This window comes from Hemitrygon akajei, chromosome 14, assembly GCF_048418815.1.
Source record: "Hemitrygon akajei chromosome 14, sHemAka1.3, whole genome shotgun sequence".
In the NCBI taxonomy this organism is placed as follows: Eukaryota; Metazoa; Chordata; class Chondrichthyes; order Myliobatiformes; family Dasyatidae; genus Hemitrygon; species Hemitrygon akajei.
Genome location: NC_133137.1, coordinates 101,745,238 through 101,764,676, shown reverse-complemented (window position 1 = coordinate 101,764,676; position 19,439 = coordinate 101,745,238). Strand labels below are relative to the sequence as shown.

The window sequence follows — 19,439 nt, the reverse complement described above, 5'->3', positions numbered from 1 at the left end:
TTCCTCTATCCTTTATTCTAATAGGTAACAGGATGAGAAACAGTAATGTTAATGTCGATAGTTGGCAGGAATGATATGAAATGGAGATGTACGTGACCATGCTGGACTAGATGGTTCTGTACAGAAATAATGATAAAGACTTCATGACCTCACAGTCTCTGTAAATGATTTACAGCTATGAAGCACACATGAAGGGAGCTGAAGGGAAAAATTACAGCCACTAAATGTACAGTAACTTTAAACAAGCATCGGTAAAATAAATTATCAGACTATTTGTCCGAGGTGTCATATAAAATTAGTATTAATCAGGAAACTGGGAGAACTGCTTAGTTACTCTTGTACACCAAGAGAGCAGTTGTCTTAGTCTGTTACTAAAAGTGCTCCTCTGTACAGCCAAGGTGAGAAACACAGTCTAGAATTGCCAGGATTTTCTGTATAGTCCTTTGTTCTATCACAGCCTCCAGTGTGTCCAGTTTGATTCTTATAGCAGAGCCAGCCTTTCTAAGCAGTTTATTGAGCTTGTTGGCATCACCCGTGTTGACGTCAATGCCCCAGCACACCACCGCGTAAAAGATTGAGTGGTCGAACATGTGAAGGAGAAGCCTGTATATTCCAGAGGACCTCAGTCTCCTCAGGAAGTTGAGACGACTCTGGCCCTTCTTGTACGTAGCCTCTGTGGTGGTGCTCCACTCAACTCTGTCATCCAGGTGCACCCCCAGGTACTTGTAGGTCCTCACCACATCCACGTCCTCACCGTCAATAGTAACAGGAAGCAGTGGAGGCTTAGTCTTTCTAAAGCTCATCACCATTTCCTTTGTCTTATTGATGTGAGGGAAGGGTCTTAGTCCAAAACATTGACTCTTCTTTCATTTCCATAGATGCCGCCTGACCTGCAGAATCCCTCCGGCATTTTGCGTGTTTTAGTCTGGATTTCTAGCATCTACAGAATCTGTTGGTCTCCTTAACAGGAGGCCATTTCACACCAGTTTAAACATGCATCAATGTCACTTATGTCTGCAATGTGTCATGAAGTCAACTCTTAAAAAAAATATCTCACTAACTTTTTTGGGAACTTTTAAAACTATACAGCATTGTTTTAACTTGAGATGTCAGACATTCTCTTCTATTATTACAAACCAGCAGGCTGGATATTCATGGAAGCAGGAATGCGTAGAGTTCTTTTGTCACTTGTTCTCTTACATTCAGTGACATATCAGATCCATAAACACTGTGCCTAATATTAGTCTCAGTTCAATGATCCACCATCTTAATAATGTTTTGCTACAGCATGATCTGCATAAATAACTGTTAAAAAGGCATTGGAGATTAAAAAAAAGGCTTTGATTTAAATATATCCAAAAACTGCTATACAATTAATAATTTGACTGTGACTGTGTTACATGGGCAGATAAAGCAACAGACAGTCCATATTGGCAGCGATAACTCTGGTCCCATCACACTGTGTGCTCAGTCCGCTCCTTTTAGTCTCTTTTCGTCATTTATTGCTGCTGATCCACATATTTATACAACTGCTTGTTTTATAATAGTGCCAGTGACATCATACTCTCGTACAGACATGCACCTCACACTTTATGTCAACCTGTCAATCTTCAGGCCATGTCACTCAGTAATAGCTAATATTACTTTTTATCTGAATGAGCTGAATCATAACAATACGTGCTGTGTGCGATTATGTGTACTGTGTTTCACAACTTGACCCCAGAGGAATGATGTTTCGATTAGCTCTAAACATGCGAAGCTGAATGACAAACTAGCCTATGCCAATGATAGATTGATCTGTTGACTTTGACTCTTCTTTCTGAAGTGATACTGGATTTATATAACTTACTAGCACCTGGACAGACCCCAACTTAACATTTAAGCTGCAATACTTCCTCATTATTGCAATGAAAAAGTATTCATTTGTGAGGTACAATTGAACTCAGTCTTCTTACTTGTGGACCAGTTTATTAGTTGAGTCAAGTTGGTCATCCGTGGGAAAAGGTATGTGAGGCAAGATCCACACTACCACATTCCAAAGGCATGTGATTAAGTTGTGGGGATGCCTGTGAGCTCCCCCCAGCACAATCCTTGCTGATTTAATTTGATTTGATGCAAACAACCTATTCACTGTATGTTTCAATGTACATGTGTCAAGTGAAGCTAATCTCTCTCTCTCTTTAATGAGATGAGCTATCTGTTTCTTCTTAATAGCTGTCAATTGTTCTGAAAATGCATGCAGTTTTGTTTTTTAATTTTGCTGTTTTGATTTCTGACTGACATTTACCAGGAGTACAGCAGACAAAGGGCCTGAAGCATTGTTGAGAATCCCTACCACCCTTCCCACAGTCTCTGACCCACTACCCTCAGGAAGGAGGCACAGAAGCATCCGGACTAGGACTGCAAGACTGAGTAACAGCTTCTGCCCTCATGCTGTGAGACTAATGAATACCTTGCCACCACTGAGGGCTCATCACCTGGACAGCGAGCTGTTTACTCTTTACCTGGGTCGCACACTACATGCATTTTACTTACTTATTTATAGTAATATTTTGTATAGTTTGGTATATGGGTTATGTGTTATCTATATTTTGTGTTTGCACCATGGTCTGGAGGAATGTTGTTTCATTTGCTTGTATATATGTACAGGCAGATGACAATAAACTTGACTTTCACATTGAAATCCAGCTTTCAGTATTTCCACAGAAAGTGAACAACAAGGCTGACTTGAAAACCTGAAAATTATGTTCAATTATCATCAACCTATCACCTGCAGCACTAGGAGTCCCAACACACTCTAACACGGCTCTACTAAGATTAGGAATGCCAAGACTACATTTTGGGAAATCTGATCTGTCTTTCTCCTAGCTGTATTCAGACAAAGACAAAAGAACAAGGCTCAAGGATAAGGACAACAAAAAGGTGGTTGTGGGAGGCAGAGGAGCAGCCGAGGGATTGCTTCGAGTTGGTGGACTGGGCTGTGTTCAAGGACTCATCAGAGGATCTGAATGAATACAAACTTTGTCACAAACTTTGTATAACCAGTCATAGACGAGTGTGTCCCCACAAAATCCTTTCGAGTCTTCCTCAACCAGAAGCCCTGGATAAACCATGAAATCCAGATTCCGATGAGGGCCAAATCAATGGTGACCAAATAAGATACAAGAGGTCCAGCTGCGATCTCCAGAAAGCTATCTTACATATGAAGTGGCAATTCCAGACCAAACATGAATCACTGAAGGATGTTCTACAGCTTAGGCAATGCTTGAATGCAATTAACTCTAACAAAGTAAAGCTAAGCAACTTTGGTGACAACAGGGCTTTGCTATCAGATAAGCTCAATTCCTTCTAAGCTCACTTTGACTGTCAAAACATGGAAGAACCTTCATAAACTCCCACAGTCCCTGGTGACCCTGTGATTTCAGTGTCAAAGGCCAATTTGGGAGTATCCTTTAGAAGGGTGAATGGGTCCAGATGGACTACTGTCTGAATACTAAGGACCTGTGCTGATCAAATGGCAGGTGTGTTCATTCAGATCTTTAACCTCTGCCTTTGGCAGTCTGAGGTATCCACCTGCTTCAAGCAGGTTTCAATTATTCCCTAAACAGGTTCAGGGAGCAATTATTCCCTAAACAGTTTTAGGGAACCTTGGTCTTGAAGAGATATTGAGGACCTAGTTAAGAAAAAGAAGATGGTGCGTAGAAGGGTTAGGCAGGTAGGAACAAATGTGGTACTTGAGGAGTATAAGAAATGTAAGAGAACATTTAAGAAGGAAATAAGAGGGCTAAAAGAAGGCATGAGGGTACTCTAGCAGACAAGGTGAAGGAGAATCTTAAAGAGCTTCACAAGATATGTATATTAAGAGCAAAAGGATAGACAAAATTGAAACTCTGGATGATCGATGCTTGGAGTTAAAAGAGACAGGGGAGATCTTAAATTAATTTTTTGCATCTGTATTTACTTGGGAGACAAACAGAATCTATAGATACGAAGCAATGTAGCAGCAAGGTCATGGGCCCTGAACAGAAGTGTTGCATTTTGGGAGGACCAGCCAGGGTAGATCTTACGTGATGAGCAGTAGGGCAGTGAGGAGTGCAGTAGAACAGAGTGATCTAGGAATACAGATCCAAAATTCCTTGTAAGTCACATCACACATAGATAGGGTTATAAAGAAAGCTTTTGGCACATTGACCTTCATAAATCAAATATTGAGTAAAGGAGATAGAATATTATGTTGAAGTTGTATAAAACTTTGATAGGGCCTAATTTGGAATATTGTGTGCAATTTTGGTCACCTACCTACCCGAAAGATGTAAATAAGATTGAAAGAGCGCAGAGAAAATTTACAAGGATGTTGCTGGGACTTGAGGACCTGAAATATAGGGAAAGATTGAATAGATTAGGAATTTATTTCCTAGAATGTAATAGATTCAAGGAAGATTTGATAGAGGTATACAAAATTATGAGGGATATAGACAGGGTAAATGCAAGCATGCTTTTTCGATTGAGCTTGGGTGAGACTGCAACTAGGGTCATGGATTACGGGTGAATGGTGAAGTATTTAAGGGGAACACGAGAGGGAACTTCTTCACTTAGGGAGTAGTGAGAGTGTGGAAACAAACTGCCAGTGTAAATGGTGGATGTGGGGTCTATTTCAATGTCTAAGAGAAATTCGGATATGTAAATAGATTGTTGGGGTATAGAGGGCTATGGCCAGGTGCAGATCGATCGGACTAGGCAGATTAATAGTTCAGCAGGCCTCGATGGGGCGAATGTGGTAACATGCCTCAATGACTATTGTCTTGCAGTAGATATGGGATGAAGTGCTTTGAAAGGTTGGTGATGAAACGTATTAACTTCTGCCTGAGATGCGACTTACTTCTAGGCAAATTTGCCTACTAGAGCAACAGGTCCGCAGTAGATGCCATTTCATTGACTCAACCCTGGAACATCTGGACAGAAAAACTGCATACATCAGGATGCTCTTTATCACTACAGCTCAGCATTCAATACTATCTTAGTACTTCCTGTGCAATCAGATCTTCAATTTCCTCACTTGCAGACTCCAGTCAGTTTGGATTGGCAACGACGTTGCCTCCATGATCTCCTTCAGCACAGGTGCACTGTAAGACTCTGTGCTTACTCTCCTGCTCCACTCGCTTTATAATTATGATTGTGAGGCTCCAACACCATACTCAAGTTTGCTGACGACACTGTTGTTGTTGGCCAAATCAAAGTAGATGATGAATCAGCAGATAGCAGGGAGATTGAAAATTTGGCTGGGTAGTGGAATAACAACAATCTTTCACTCAATGCCAGCAAGACCAAGGAGCTGGTTACTGACTTCAGGAGAGGAAAGCGGAGGTCGATGAGCCATCCTCATGGGGGGATCAGAGGTAGAGGTCAGGAACTTTACATTTCTTGGTGTAATTATTTCAGAGGATCTGCCCTATGCCAAACACGTAAGTGCAATTATGAAGAAAACACAGCAGCATCTCTACTTACTTTGAAGTTTGAGAAGTTTCTGCATGACATAAAAAACATTGACATACTTCAATCGATGTGTGGTGGAGAGTATCTTGACTGGTTGCATTACAACTTGTTATGGAAACACAAATGCCCCTGAACAGAAAATCCTACAAAACATAGTGGATACAGTCCAATCCATCATGGGTAAAGCCCTCCCCACTACTGAGCACACCTACATGGAGCACTGTCACAGGAAAGCAGTATCCATCATCAAGGACCCCTACCACCCAGGCCATGCTCTCTTCTCGCTGCTGCTATCAGGAGCGAGATGCAGTAGCCTCGGGACCTACACCACTAGGTTCAGGAACAGTTATTACCCCTCAACCATCAGGCTCTGCACCCAGAGGGTAAAACGTCACTTGCCGCATTACAAAACTGCTCCCATAACCTATGGAGTCATTTAAAAGTACTCTTCATCTCATGTTCTAAATATTTATTGCCAATTTATTTATTATTTTTATATTTTTTCTTTGTCTTTTGCACATTGTTTGTTTGACCGTCCAGTTAGGTGCAGTCTTTCATTGATTCTATTGCGTCTCTTGGATTTACTGTGAATGCCCACAAGAACACAAATCTCAGGGTTGTATATGGTGACATAGATGTACTTTGAACTTTGAGAGTGAAAATACTGTACTGCTGTGGTGTAAGTGCACAAAGGTGGATCTTATTGGATTTCAAGGCACTAGCTCTGAGGCTGGAGTCTGAAAGGCCCTTTTTATACAAGATGGTACGTTCTCAGCACTGACTAGAAATCCCAGCTTCATAAAGCCTGCTGTAAATTTATTAGTAAGTTCATGAATGGATTAATACTTAATATAATACTGCTGTTACCTTTCCCTGTATCATTAAGGGAAGAGCTATTGTTATCACTGCAAGGCATGGTTTGATTTTCCTTAAACTGGAAAATAGATAAACCTTAAGGATTGCATAAAATATTCCAGTGTATTAAATACCAAAACATATGAGAATATTGACTGATGATAATTTACAATATAAAACATTTAAAATCCAGCTTATTCACATTTGGAGACAGAAGTAGTGATATATGTTTATAATTCTGGTCACAGCACTCAGTAGAATATTTCAGTATTGTAAATAAATTAGATAGATTTACTGGGTTGTTTTGCAAATAATTTTCTTTGGATGAATAACGTTTCACGGTCTGGTTTGAAACATTACACTAAATGTAAATTTCATTTTTATATATCAGCATAATTCATATAAGGCAGGGACAGTACACCCTATTCAACATAACCTACAATGAGGAATAATTAAAATTGCCATTTTGCCTGTCTTAATGTCTGTGTTTTGGAAAATGCACCCTCCGGTTTAATGTTTTCTTTTGCAGTTGATACATCTGACTGGCTATTTATGAGAAATGAATGAATATGCCAATTAAATCAGTACGGAACTGTTACTCATCATTCAGAATCCCATCATTAGAATATACCAGCAGCAGGGTAAATTATTTCCATTTTTCGTATTATCACAGCAATCATGAAAACACTATACAGGGAGAGATGTGCTGGGACAGGAATTATTATGAAAGAAGCAATGGGGCTAACAATGTTCACAATTTCAAGGAAGTACTGAGCATCTTTGTCCAACAACCAGGAGTATTTGTGATTGAAATGCTTGAGTTCTTCATTGGGAACACATGGAGTTACCATGTATTCGGTAGAAAATGTTGATTATAAACTACTTGTTGCATAGGCCATGCACCAGTACTAGAGGGAGCCACCAGTACAGTTTACACTTGATGTTAACCTGTCAGTCTTCATCAGGCCATACCACTCAGGGACTTGAGTTAATATTATTTTGTGACTGTATGTGCTGTGTGTTTTACACTTTGGCCTCAGAGGAACAATGTTCCATTTAGCTGTATACATGTGTATGGTTGAATGACAATAAACTTAAACCTGAATTTCAGAATCAGAATCAAGTTTATTATCACCAGCATATGATGTGAAATTTGTTAACTTAGCAGCAGCAGTTCAATGCAATACATAACATTGAAGAGAGAAAAATAAATAAATAAACAAACAACAATAATAATAAATAATTAAGTAAATCAATTGCGGTATTCATACATTGATTAGATTAAAAAATGTGCAAGAATCAGAAATACTGTATATAAAAAATAAGTGAGATAGTGTCCAAGGGTTCAATGTCCATTTAGGAATCGGATAGCAGAGGGGAAGAAGCCGTTCGTGAATCGCTCAGTGTTTGCCTTCAAACTTCTGTACCTCCTACCTGATGGTAACAGTGAGAAAAGGGCATGCCCTGGGTGCTGGAGGTCCTTAATAATGGACACTGCCTTCTTGAGACACCGCTCCCTGAAGATGTCCTGGGTGCTTTGTAGGCTAGTACCCAAGATGGAGCTGACTAGATGTACAACCTTCAGCAGCTTCTTTCAGTCCTGTGCAGAAGCACCTCCATACCAGACAGTGAAGCAACCTGTCAGAATGCTCTCCATGGTACATCTATAGAAGTTTTTGAGTGTGTTTATTGACATGCCAAATCTTTTCAAACTCTTTATAACTACATCTATATGTTGGGACCAGGTTAGATCCTCAGAGATCTTGACATCCAGGAACTTGAAACTGTTCACTCTCTCCACTTCTGATTCCTCTATGAGGATTGGTATGTGTTCCTTTGTCTTACCCTTCCTGAAGTCCACAATCAGTTTTTTCATCTTACTGATGCTGAGTGCTAGGTTGTTGCTGCGACACTACTCCACTAGTTGGCATATCTCACTTCTGTAAACCCTCTTGTCACCACCTGAGATTCTACCAACAATGGTTGTATCATTAGCAAATTTATAGATGGTATCTGAGCTATGCCTAGCCACACAGTCATGTGTATATAGAGAGTAGAGCAGTGGGCTAAGTACACACCCCTGAGGTGCACCAGTGTCGATCGTCAGCGAGGAGGATATGTTATCACCAATCTGCACAGATTGTGGTCTTCCGGTTCGGAATTTGAAGATCCAGTTGCAGAGGGAGGTACAGAGGCCCAAGTTCTGCAACTCCTCAATCAGGATTGTGGGAATGATGGTACTGAACTGCCCCATCTGCTGAAGAATCCGTGGTTCCTTTTATTAGCTCATTAGCAAACACAGAACCCGTAAAACTGAGTGTTAGTAAACTATCCTTAATCCTGAGGTACTACCTAAGATCTGACAAGTGTAATGCTATGAACAGAAGCCAAAAGTTTAATCCAGAGAAATTTTTTAGGAAGTTAAAAGCAACTCTCTCATCAACAAGGCATTTTCGCCCACAGAACTGCCGCTCACGACTTTTTTTTGTTATTTCACACCATTCCCTGTGAACTCCTGAGACAATTTGCATGAAAATCCCAGGAAATCAACAGTTGCAGAGATACTCAAACCACCCCGTCTGGCACCAACAATCATTTCAAGGTCAAAGTCACTTAGATCCCATTTCTTCTGCATTCTGATGTTTGGTTTGAACAATGACTGAACCTCTTAACCATGTCTGCACACTTCTATGGACTGAGTTGCTGTCACATGATTGGCTGATGAGATATTTTGAATTAACAAGAAGGAGTAAAGTGGCCACTAAGTGTAGAACTCATAAAACTGAGGTGGAAATAGGTTATGCTTGATCCTGATGTTCTGTCTAAGATTTGACGAGGGTAATGCTGTGAACAGAAAGCAGCAGTGCAATCCAGAGAAATAATAAAAGAATTAAAAGCAAATCAATTACAACTTGATAGAAATCCATCGGATGCTGACTTTCCTGCCACCCTTTCCACTCACTGGCTTATTGAGAGAGCCACCAGTATAGTTTATAAATTTCTCACAAGTGTGAAATTTGGGCACATAATATGACATAGGTACTGACTGATCACATGCAAATGTATCAATTTTGGTATAATCCAGGGATTCATAGAGTCATAGAGAAGTACAGCAGAGAAACAGACCCATCGGCCCATCTAGTCCGTGCTGAAACCATTTAAAGAGCCTACTCCCATCAACCTGCACCGAGACCTGCACCTCCATATCCCTACTATCCATGTACCTATCCAAACTTTGCTTAAATGTTGAAATCGAGCTTGCATGGACCACTTGTGCTGGCAGCTCATTACACACTCTGAGCAAAGAAGTTTCCCCTCATGTTCCCCTTAATCTTTGCATGTTTCACCCTTAAAAAAAGTTCCCAACCTTTTTTATGCCATTGACCAATACCATTAAGCAAGGGGTCCATGGACCCCAGATTAGGAAACCCTGATGTAATAAGAGACAATTCAGCACCTGATACAAACCCCAACCTGGAGATCCCATAGTTGCTTGGAATGTTGTTTGTCCACAGGTTGCATGGATATGACATAAATGAATTAAACTCTGGAGTAATTCATTGCAGAAATGATGACAAGGTTAATGGCCTTACATTTTGTATGGCAGAGAATAGTGAACAGGAAATTTAACACAGCCAGTAAGAGAGACACATAGTTAGCACTGATGTTCATTGTGAGTTTTAAAGGTACAAGGCTGAAAGCTTTAATTAATACTTTTAAAGAATAATAATATTTGGATATTACTGCAATAAAATGCAAATCAGATGAATCTATTTAAAAGTCTAAGGGAGGAAACTAAGCTTCAATTGTTTCACATGGTACTGCGAGTGTAAACCAGCTGTTCAGAACACAAGCTGGACATGTTCAAAGGCAATTATTAAGAACTGATAGAGTCAAATGCTTTTGCGAGGTCAAAAAAATGCTTTGACTCTGTAAATGGGAGGAGCTGTGAGATATGCTTCATAAATTTGTCTCCCCACAGAAATTCATTGAGCAAATGCTTCATGATAGTGTGTGAGCTGTATTTTTAATCAACAAGTTTATGACAAACCTGATCTCTGCAAATTGGTGTCAAAGCAAGGTTGCATTATTGCCCCCAGGGTATTCACACTCTTTTGCTTTGCACCGCAGCACCTTAGATCCAACAAGCTTCACACTAGAATGGAGCTATTCCACAAATGGGAAACTGTTCAAGGTGAGAGGGGAATTTAGAAGGTGATGTGAGGGGCAAGCTTTTTTTGCACAGAGAGTGGAATGCACTGCCTGAGGTAGTGGACGAGGTAGGTACATTAGACTCTTTTAAGGCACATGAGTGTGAGGAAAATGGAAGAATGTGGACATTGTGTAGTCAGATAGATTAGTTGGATTATTAATTTAATGGGCTTGGCACAACATTGTGGGCTGAAGGGCCTGTTCCTGTGCTGCATTGTTCTATGTTGAACCTATCAAACTACTTTGAAGCATCTACTCCTCTGGTTCTCTGCCTGCTCTGGATCTTTTCATCTTTAATTACTGACCAGCCATCAACCGGCTCAACGTTAGCACTGCTCTCTCTGCCTCAAACCTTATTCCTTCTGACCACACAGCCTTCTGCTCTCTCTGCCTCAAACCTTATTCCTTCTGACCACACAGCCTTCTGCTCTCTCTGCACCAATTCCAACCTTACCATCAAATCTGCAAAGAGCGTACCACTGTAGTGTGGTGGCAACTCTCAGACACTGCCTCTTACGTCCACCTTGAAAAGGACCCCACTCTGGACCATCAGACCACTGTCTCCTGAACCATCACTAGCTCATCATCTCTGGAGAACTCCCATCCACTGTCACCAAACTCACAGTTCTCTTAATGTGCACTTGCTCATTTCTACTTCTTACCCAAGATCCACAATCCTGACTGTCTGGGTAGCCCATTGTCTCTGCCTGATCCTGCTTCCCTAAACTTGTATTTTCATTCCTCGACTCCATTTGATCCCCCTTCTTTCAGTCCCTTCCCAACTACATCCGAGCAATTCACGTGCTCTCGACCTCCTCAACAACTTTCAATTCCTTGGCCCTAATCACCTCATTTGCACCATAAGACCATAAGACACAGGAGAAGAACTAGACCATTCAGCCTATCAAGTCTGCTCCGCCATTTCATCATGGCTGATCTCGGATCCCACTCTACCTCATACACCTGCCTTCTTGCCATATCCTTTGATGCACTGACCGATCAGAAAACAATCAACATTAAATATACCCTTGTACTTGGCTTCCATCACAGTCTGTGGCAGACCATTCCACAAATTTACTATTCTCTAGCTAAGAAAGTTCCTCCTTCCCTCTGTTCTAAATGGTTGCCCTTCAATTTTGAGGCTGTGCCCTCTAGTTCTGGATACTCTCATCAAAGGAAACATCCTTTCCACATCCACCCTATCTTGTCCTTTCAACATTCAGTAGGTTTCATTGACATCCCCCCTCATTCTTCTAAATTCCAGTGAGTACAGGTCCAAAGCTGCCAAACGCTCCTCATATGTTAACCCCTTCATTCCTGAATCATCCTCGTGAACCTCTTCCGGACTCTCCCCAATGATAAAACATCCTTTTCTGAGATATGAAGCCCGAAACTTTTGACTTGTACCTTATAAAGGCTCCTTGCTTTTATATTCTATTACCCTTGGGAGTGTTGGTGCGTGGCCAAGTGATTAAGGCGTTCGTCTAGTTATCTGAAGGTCGCTAGTTCAAGCCTTGGCTGAGGCTTGCATGTGTGTCCTTGAGCAAGGCACTTGACCACACATTGCTCTGCGACGACACTGGTGCTAAGCTGTATGGGTCCTAATGCCCTTCCCTTGGACAACATTGGTGGCGTGGAGAGGGGAGATTTGCAGCTTGGGCAACTGCCGGTCTTCCATAAAAAAAAACCTTGCCCAGGCTTGCGCCCTGGAAACTTTCCAAGGTGCAAATCCATAGTCTATTGAGACTAACGGAGGCCTACCACCCTCCCTTGAGATAAATGCCAACATTACTTTTGCCTTCTTCACTATGGATGTCCAGTCCCCATACACTTTTAACCCCATCAAGAAGTCGTTAAAGTTCTCCAGATCTTTCTCCACAAAAGATCCAACCAATTTCACTCCATCCTCTTCTGTCTGGAAGAGCTGGGTCCTCACCCTCAACAATTTCTCCTTTGCCTCCTCCCACTTTCTCCAAATTCAAGTGGTAGCCATGGGCATCCACATGGGCCCCAACTATGCCTACCTTTTTGTTGGCTTCGTGGAGCAGTCCATGTTCCAAGCCTTCCCTGGTAATGCTCCCCAAATATTTCTGTGCTACATTGATAACTGCATCTGTGCTGCTTCATGTACCTATGCTGAGCTTGTCAATTTCATCAACTTTGCCTCCATCTTCCACCCTGGCCTTAATTTCTCTTGGTTGATTTCTGACATCTCTCTCCTTTTCCCAGTCTCTCTGTATGCATCTCCGGAGACAAACTCTCTACCTATATCTTTTATAAATCTACCACTCCCCACGACTATCCTGACTTTACCTCTTGCCTCCCTGTCTCCAGGAAAAATGCTATTTCATTTTCTCAGTTCCTCTGTCTCCACTGTTCCCAGGATGAGACTTTCCTTTCCAGGACATCAGAGAATGGGGTTTCCCATTCTCTGCCATTAATGCTGCCCTCACCAGCATCTCTTCTATTTCTCTGACATCTTCGTGCCACCTTAACAGAGATAGAGCTGCTCTTGTCCTCAACTACTACTGCGTGAGCCTCTGCATCCAACACATCATTCTCTACTATTTCCGCCATATTCAATGGGATCCTACCACTCCCAGATGAGCTCAACACCTTTTATGCTCACTTTGAAAGGGAGAATAAAACTACAGCTATAAGGATCCCTGCGTTATCTGGTGGCCCTGAGATCTCTGTCTTGGAGACTGATGTCAGAATGTCTTTCAAGAAGGTGAACCCTCACGAGGTGACTGGTATCTGTGGTGTACCTGGTAGGGGTCTGAAGCTTGTGCCAACCAGCTGAGGGATGTATTCAAAGACATTTTCAATCTCTCACAGCTACAGTCAGAAGTTCCCACCTGCTTCAAATGGGTAACAATCATAATAGTGCCCAAGAAGAGCATGGTGAGCTGTCTTAACGACTATCATCCAGTAGCATTTACATAATTGTTATGGTTAGAATTAATTCCTGCCCAAGCAAGGACCTGGATCAACTGCAATTTGTTTATTGCCACAATAGGTCTACAGTAGATGCATTCTCAATTACTCTTCACGTGGCCTTGGATCATCTGGACAAATTTACTACTTAAGTCAGGCTGCTGTTCATTGACAACAGCATTGCATTTAACACAATTATTTCTACAATTCTATTCAGAAAAACTCCAAAACCTAGGGCTCTGTACCTCCCTCTGCAGCTGGATCCTCAACTTCCTCATCTGTGCGGATCGTAAATAACATCTCCACCTCTCAGATAATCAACACTGGTGCACCTCAAGGATGGTGTCCACTGCTCTACTCTCTCTACACCCATGTATAGAGGCACATGTGTAACCAGGCACAGCTCAAACGCCTTCTATAAATTTGCTGACAACACAGCTATTGTCGGCTGAATTTCAGATGATGACGAGAAGGCGTACAAGATCGATCAGCTAGCTGAGAGGTGTCGCAGTTACAACCTTGCACTCAGCATCAGTAAGACCAAAGAATTGACTGTGGACTTCAGAAAGGGTAAGACAAGGGAGCACGCACCAGTCCTTGTTGAGGGATCAGAAGTGGCAAGGGTGAGGAATTTCAGGTTCCTGGGTGTCAACATCTCTGAGGATCTATCTGGAGCCTAGCATATTGACGAAGTTACAAAGAAAGCACAAAAATGGCTACATTTCATTAGGAGTTTGAGGAGATTTGGTATGTAACCAAAGACACTCGCAAATTTCTACAGATGTACCATGCAGAGCATTTTAACTGGGCGCATCACCATCAGGAATGGGGAAGGAGGGGTAATGCACAGGATCGGAAAAACTGTAGGAAGTTGCGTACTCAAATCAGCTCCATCATGGGCACTAGTCTCCCCAGCATCCAAGATACTTTTAAGAAGTGATGCCTCAAAAAGGCAGCATCCATCATTAAGAACCCCCATCACCCAGGACATGGCCTGTTCTCATTCCTACAGTCAGGGAGGAGGCACAGGAGCCTGAAGGCACACACTCAACGATTCAGGAATAGCTTCTTCTCCTCTGCCATCCGATTTCTAAGTACACATCGAACCCTGAAAAACTGCATTACTACTTTTTTCTCTTTTTGCACTATTTAGTTAATTTAACTTTTATATATATTTACTGTAATTTACAATTTTTATTATGTATTGCGATGTACTGTTGCCACATAATAACTACATTCATGACATATAAAAGTGATATTAACCCTGATTCAGAAACACATCTTTACCTCTCCCACCACCACCCACTGTCTCCCCCACACCCCCACTTTCCATAGGGATCATTCCATCTGTGATTCCCTTGTTCATTCATCCCTCCACACTAATCTTCCCCGGCATGTATCTCTGCAACCAACAGCAATGTTACACCTGCTTAGGTGTACAGGTGAACCTAATGAAATGGCCACTGGGTGTATCTGGAGAACAGTCTAAAATGCATTCCATTAATTAATTTTCCATCCTATGAGTTTTCTCTTAAATGTAAATTCTATTAATGACTAAGTTAAGAACTAAGTGAAGCATAGGTTTCACATATTTACCATTTCCTAATGAAGAGGTGTTTTCCAAACTAATTTTTGGATTTATGGTTTGCTCACTTTCAAGGATTCTTCATCTCATGTTCTTGATATTAATTGCTTGCTTACTTGTCTGTCTGTCTGTCTATTCATCTTTCTGCTTATTTATTTATCTTTTTTTTTTGGTTTCTTTTTGTATTTACCCAATTTGTTGTGTTTTGCACACTGGTCGTTCACCTTTTTGGTGAGGTCTTTCATTGATTCTATTATGGTTATCGGATTTATTGTGTATATAAATAAATCTCAGAAAATGAACCTCAGGGTTGTATCTGGTAACTTTGATAATAAATTTACTTTGAACTTTGATGCTGTGTTTATATCCCTGAAGGTTAGGCTTCCCATATCTGTGATTAAAGGACCAGCATTTCTCTGCTATTTCTGCTGAGACTCAGCCACATTTTTTGTTATGTATTTTGTAGCTCTACCTGGCAACAAAGACAGTTAACAGTTTTTTCTTTATCCAATGGGAGTTTGACAGTGAAAGCGAGAAAATTACATTTTATTCTTGCCTTACATCATTGCTTATAATGAGACAGTTCCCAGCTTCTCCTATACTAACCTTGCAAAGTCGAGATCTGCCTCTCGAGACATGGTGATGTTGGTCAGGTTCTGCTGCAGTACGAATATGTTTCTGCACATTTTCTTGATCCCTGATTCACTGATCCTCTTGAAATACTGTGCACCATTGATCAAAATGCAAGAAATGAGGTGACCCAGGCCTAGGTTTAATGCAGAAAGAAACATTAAATCTTCTCTCAAATTAACAGTGATGCAATCATTCAATTCTCCCGTAGGTAACAAAATAATAAAGGAATACAATTAATGTTCAATAATTCTTCAAATGAGCAGAACATTCTTCATTCTATTAGGGTCAGCAGAGTTTTGCATGACAGTGTAATTGTTATTCCATCTTTTCTTTTAATCATCACCTTGCAGGCTGCGATGCCATCCTACCTCACTATAATTTTTAAATTCCTCCTTTTCTGCAGCGCTCAGTTCAAATAAGGATTTGTTCTTTGTATACAGGTAATCCTTTGATAGCCTGTTCAACTTGTCATTCTTTTCATATGATTGAATTTGTTTAAATATGAGTCAAATGCAAAAATAGTAGTGCGATTACTCAGATCGAGTATGATGTTCCCCTAAGGGGTTTCTGGGATGTTAGGATGGATTTCCTTAATGGAGAATGCCTGTAAATGACATTTGTTTAATGTGGAGAAGCTGTTGCACGGGCAGCCTCTACACGGTCCTTGTCAGCTTGGGGTCAGGGTCCAGTGGCATGGAATACAAGGTGATGGGGTCCCTTCACTGTCATTGTGATGTGTCATCATCTTCTGCCATCTCCACCACTGAGGGCTTCATTGGATTGCTCTTTGGAACCTTACCGCTGCGGGTGACCCTACCAGGAGTTAGGCACCAAAAAGCTGAACTCAGATGGCGTCGCTCCTGGTGTATCAGAAACTCACAAGCCTCTCCACCATGATAAGGTGACGATCCTCAGAGAAGATTGAGGTATCAATATCCTGACTTGGATTTACATCAACCAATACCTAGACTCGAAGAAAGTAACTAAGGGAGTAGAAGTGCTTTTCCTTGGATCCTTGTTAAACCTGCAGCAAAGAACTACCTTCTTCCCTACAGTTAGTGGCCCAAACCCCAAATGCTCCTATAATATCCTGATCATTCTCTCAATACCTCCTCACTTTGATTTTTATTTGCAGAACAATTATAAGAAGGAATTCTTACTTTTTTTTTCTTTTGTAATCCAAAATTACATAGCAAATCAACAAGTTAGAAGCTGGAAATAGAGCTGGGATATTTGGTCGGTGCGGTCAGTCTGAATGGTCATATTCTTTATGAAAAACTTCCCCAAACTTCAAACTTCCCAAATTCCTACAGAAGCACTTTTTCCATTTTCCTTAACTTGGTAATAACGGTGGCTACATTTCATTAGGAGTTTGAGGAGACTTGGTAGGTCACCAAACATTCTCACAAGTTTCTACAGATCACCATGGAGAGCATTCTAATTGGCTGCATTACTGTCTGGCATGGGAGGGCCACTGCACAGGATCAGAAAAGCTGCAGAAAGTTGTGAACTCAGCCTGCGCTATCTTGGGCTCTAGCCTCCTCAGCATCAAGGACATCTTCAAAAGACAATTCCTCAAAAAGGCAGCATGTGGCATTCGTCATTCAGGACCCCCAACACCCAGGACATGCCCTCTTCTCATTGCTACCACCAAGGCAGAGATACAGGAGCCTAAAGACACACACTGAACATTTCAGGGACAGCTTCTTCCCCTCTGCCATCAGATTTCTGAATAGATGATGAATCCATGAACACTATTTTTTGCTCTCTTTTTGCATTACTTAATTTAACGTTTAATATATATTTCATTTTAATTTATAGGTTTAAAATTATTTTGTATTGCAATGTACTGCAGCCCTAACAACATACTTCACAACATATGCCTGTGATGTTAAACCTGATTCCAATTCTGACATGTTCTTCATTCAGCTTGGCAATAATTCCCCCCTGAATTTAAACATGTCACAAACTTCATCCTCCATAAATTCTGTTCTTGCTTTACTAAATATAAGCTCTCAAAACTCAGTCTTGGTACCATTCTAGTATTCACTGAATTCTTCCTGGTGCCCCTAGTGTTTTCCCTAAGGGGTTCTGTCATCTGGTAATGTATCTTTGCAAGATAATCTAGTTGCTTTGTAAATAAATGGATGAGTTTGTAACGATAAAATTGATGACAGGACGAGCTCTGACTCTAGCCCTACATCAATGACAAATCCAAATAAATGAGTGTGACAAATATTAGATAAGACTGATCTGTACAGAAAAACAATGTGAATGCAACTGCAAAATATATAAAAAATAACACAGAAAATTGCATATTTTCCCTAGTTCTCCTCTCCTAAAGGTAGCGGCCAAAAAATTCTGGATACATGCAGTTCTTCTGCACTTGAATCAGTACAGGGCTCCACGTTATCTCTTACTGTGGCACTGATCGAGCAAGAAATTGAGGGATTGATTCACTTGAATAATCTGAGTGGACAAACAGGACTCATCAAGAATTTAATGCCTGAGCTGGACTGAAAAATAGTAAGATAGGAAGGTAGCTTAGTAATCAAGAATGAAAGGAGTGTAAGGGGCAGGGAGTTCCAAAGTAGGGTTCTAATCTCAGGGGAAAAGGCTGAAATAAGCATGAGAATACTGTATTTATTTCACAATGAACATAGCTAAAAATAGATTATCTGTTCTTTAATTGCAAACCAGCTGTCATGCTTGCCTGTCCTCCAACAGTGACTATGTTTCAAAACAGCAGTCATAAAGCATAAAGCACTTTGTGGTGTCGTGAGGATATGAGATGCATTGTGTGCAAGATATATCTATTCACACACGTTCACTGCACAAACTTTACTTCCCACTCTTCACATTGGTATTCTCTCCACAGCACCATTTCAAATTCCAAGTTGACCAATGGTTAATGTACTTGTCTTTAGACAATGTGTTTGCATATAGATTTTGTTTTAAAAATAGAACCGCTCTCAAACTTCCCTTTCAGGGAAATTCATAAATTGTTCGGGAGGTAAAGATAGACAATGCAAATGTGCTATTAGATGGGCAACCAACTGGGAGACACTACATCAATTTAGTTCATAATTATGCTTGTCTGTCAGTGTATCTGTACATGATTGTAATTCAGTAATGGGAGTATAGTTTGTCAGCTGATGTGAATAAATCTTTCCTGAATCCAACAGTGATTTCAACAATTGATTTTTTGTGTATTAATGGCTGAAAATCAATGGTCTGAAAAAACTCCTGGTGCAATTGCATGCAGTTGTATTGATTAAGTTTCAACTAATTTACCTTCAAAAATGTATTGGAATTTGTGTTGCTGTAAGCTGCCACTCATAGCTTCCTCGATGGCACTGATGTCTTTGTTCAGTCGCACCACCAGGGGGTCATAATCCATGCTCTCTGCATTTGCAACAATGGCATAGTTGCCTTGCTTGGCCAGAGGGATTAAATAGTGAAAACAGTGAACTCTGAGGAAACAAAGGAGGACAGTGTAAAATCTTCAAACTACTGAGCTGCAATAGTGAGTCACAATAGTGTAAAATTCTCAAAGATCCTCAGCCTTTATTATCACTCCACAACTCCGATCAAATTAAATAGAGACGCATCGAAGGCTTCCTTAGATCCACTTCATTAACAACAATTGGTAATTACTTTACTGCAGTTGGCTGTTCTTTACCTGCACCATGGTAGTAATTGATTTTTTAACCCTTTCTTTAAT

The 19,439-nt window shown here is 40.8% G+C and overlaps 1 protein-coding gene across 1 annotated transcript in view; it reads right to left on the bottom strand.

The window, feature by feature from the left end:
* exoc4 (exocyst complex component 4) overlaps nucleotides 1-19,439 on the bottom strand; it is a 507,730-nt gene that overhangs the window by 5,040 nt on the left and 483,251 nt on the right. Inside the window, exons 15-16 of the mRNA XM_073066788.1 lie at nucleotides 19,010-19,188; nucleotides 15,689-15,848 (exon numbers count right to left, since the gene is read on the bottom strand). Coding sequence (XP_072922889.1) covers nucleotides 15,689-15,848; nucleotides 19,010-19,188 — 339 coding nt within the window. The remainder of the gene's footprint in view (nucleotides 1-15,688; nucleotides 15,849-19,009; nucleotides 19,189-19,439) is intronic.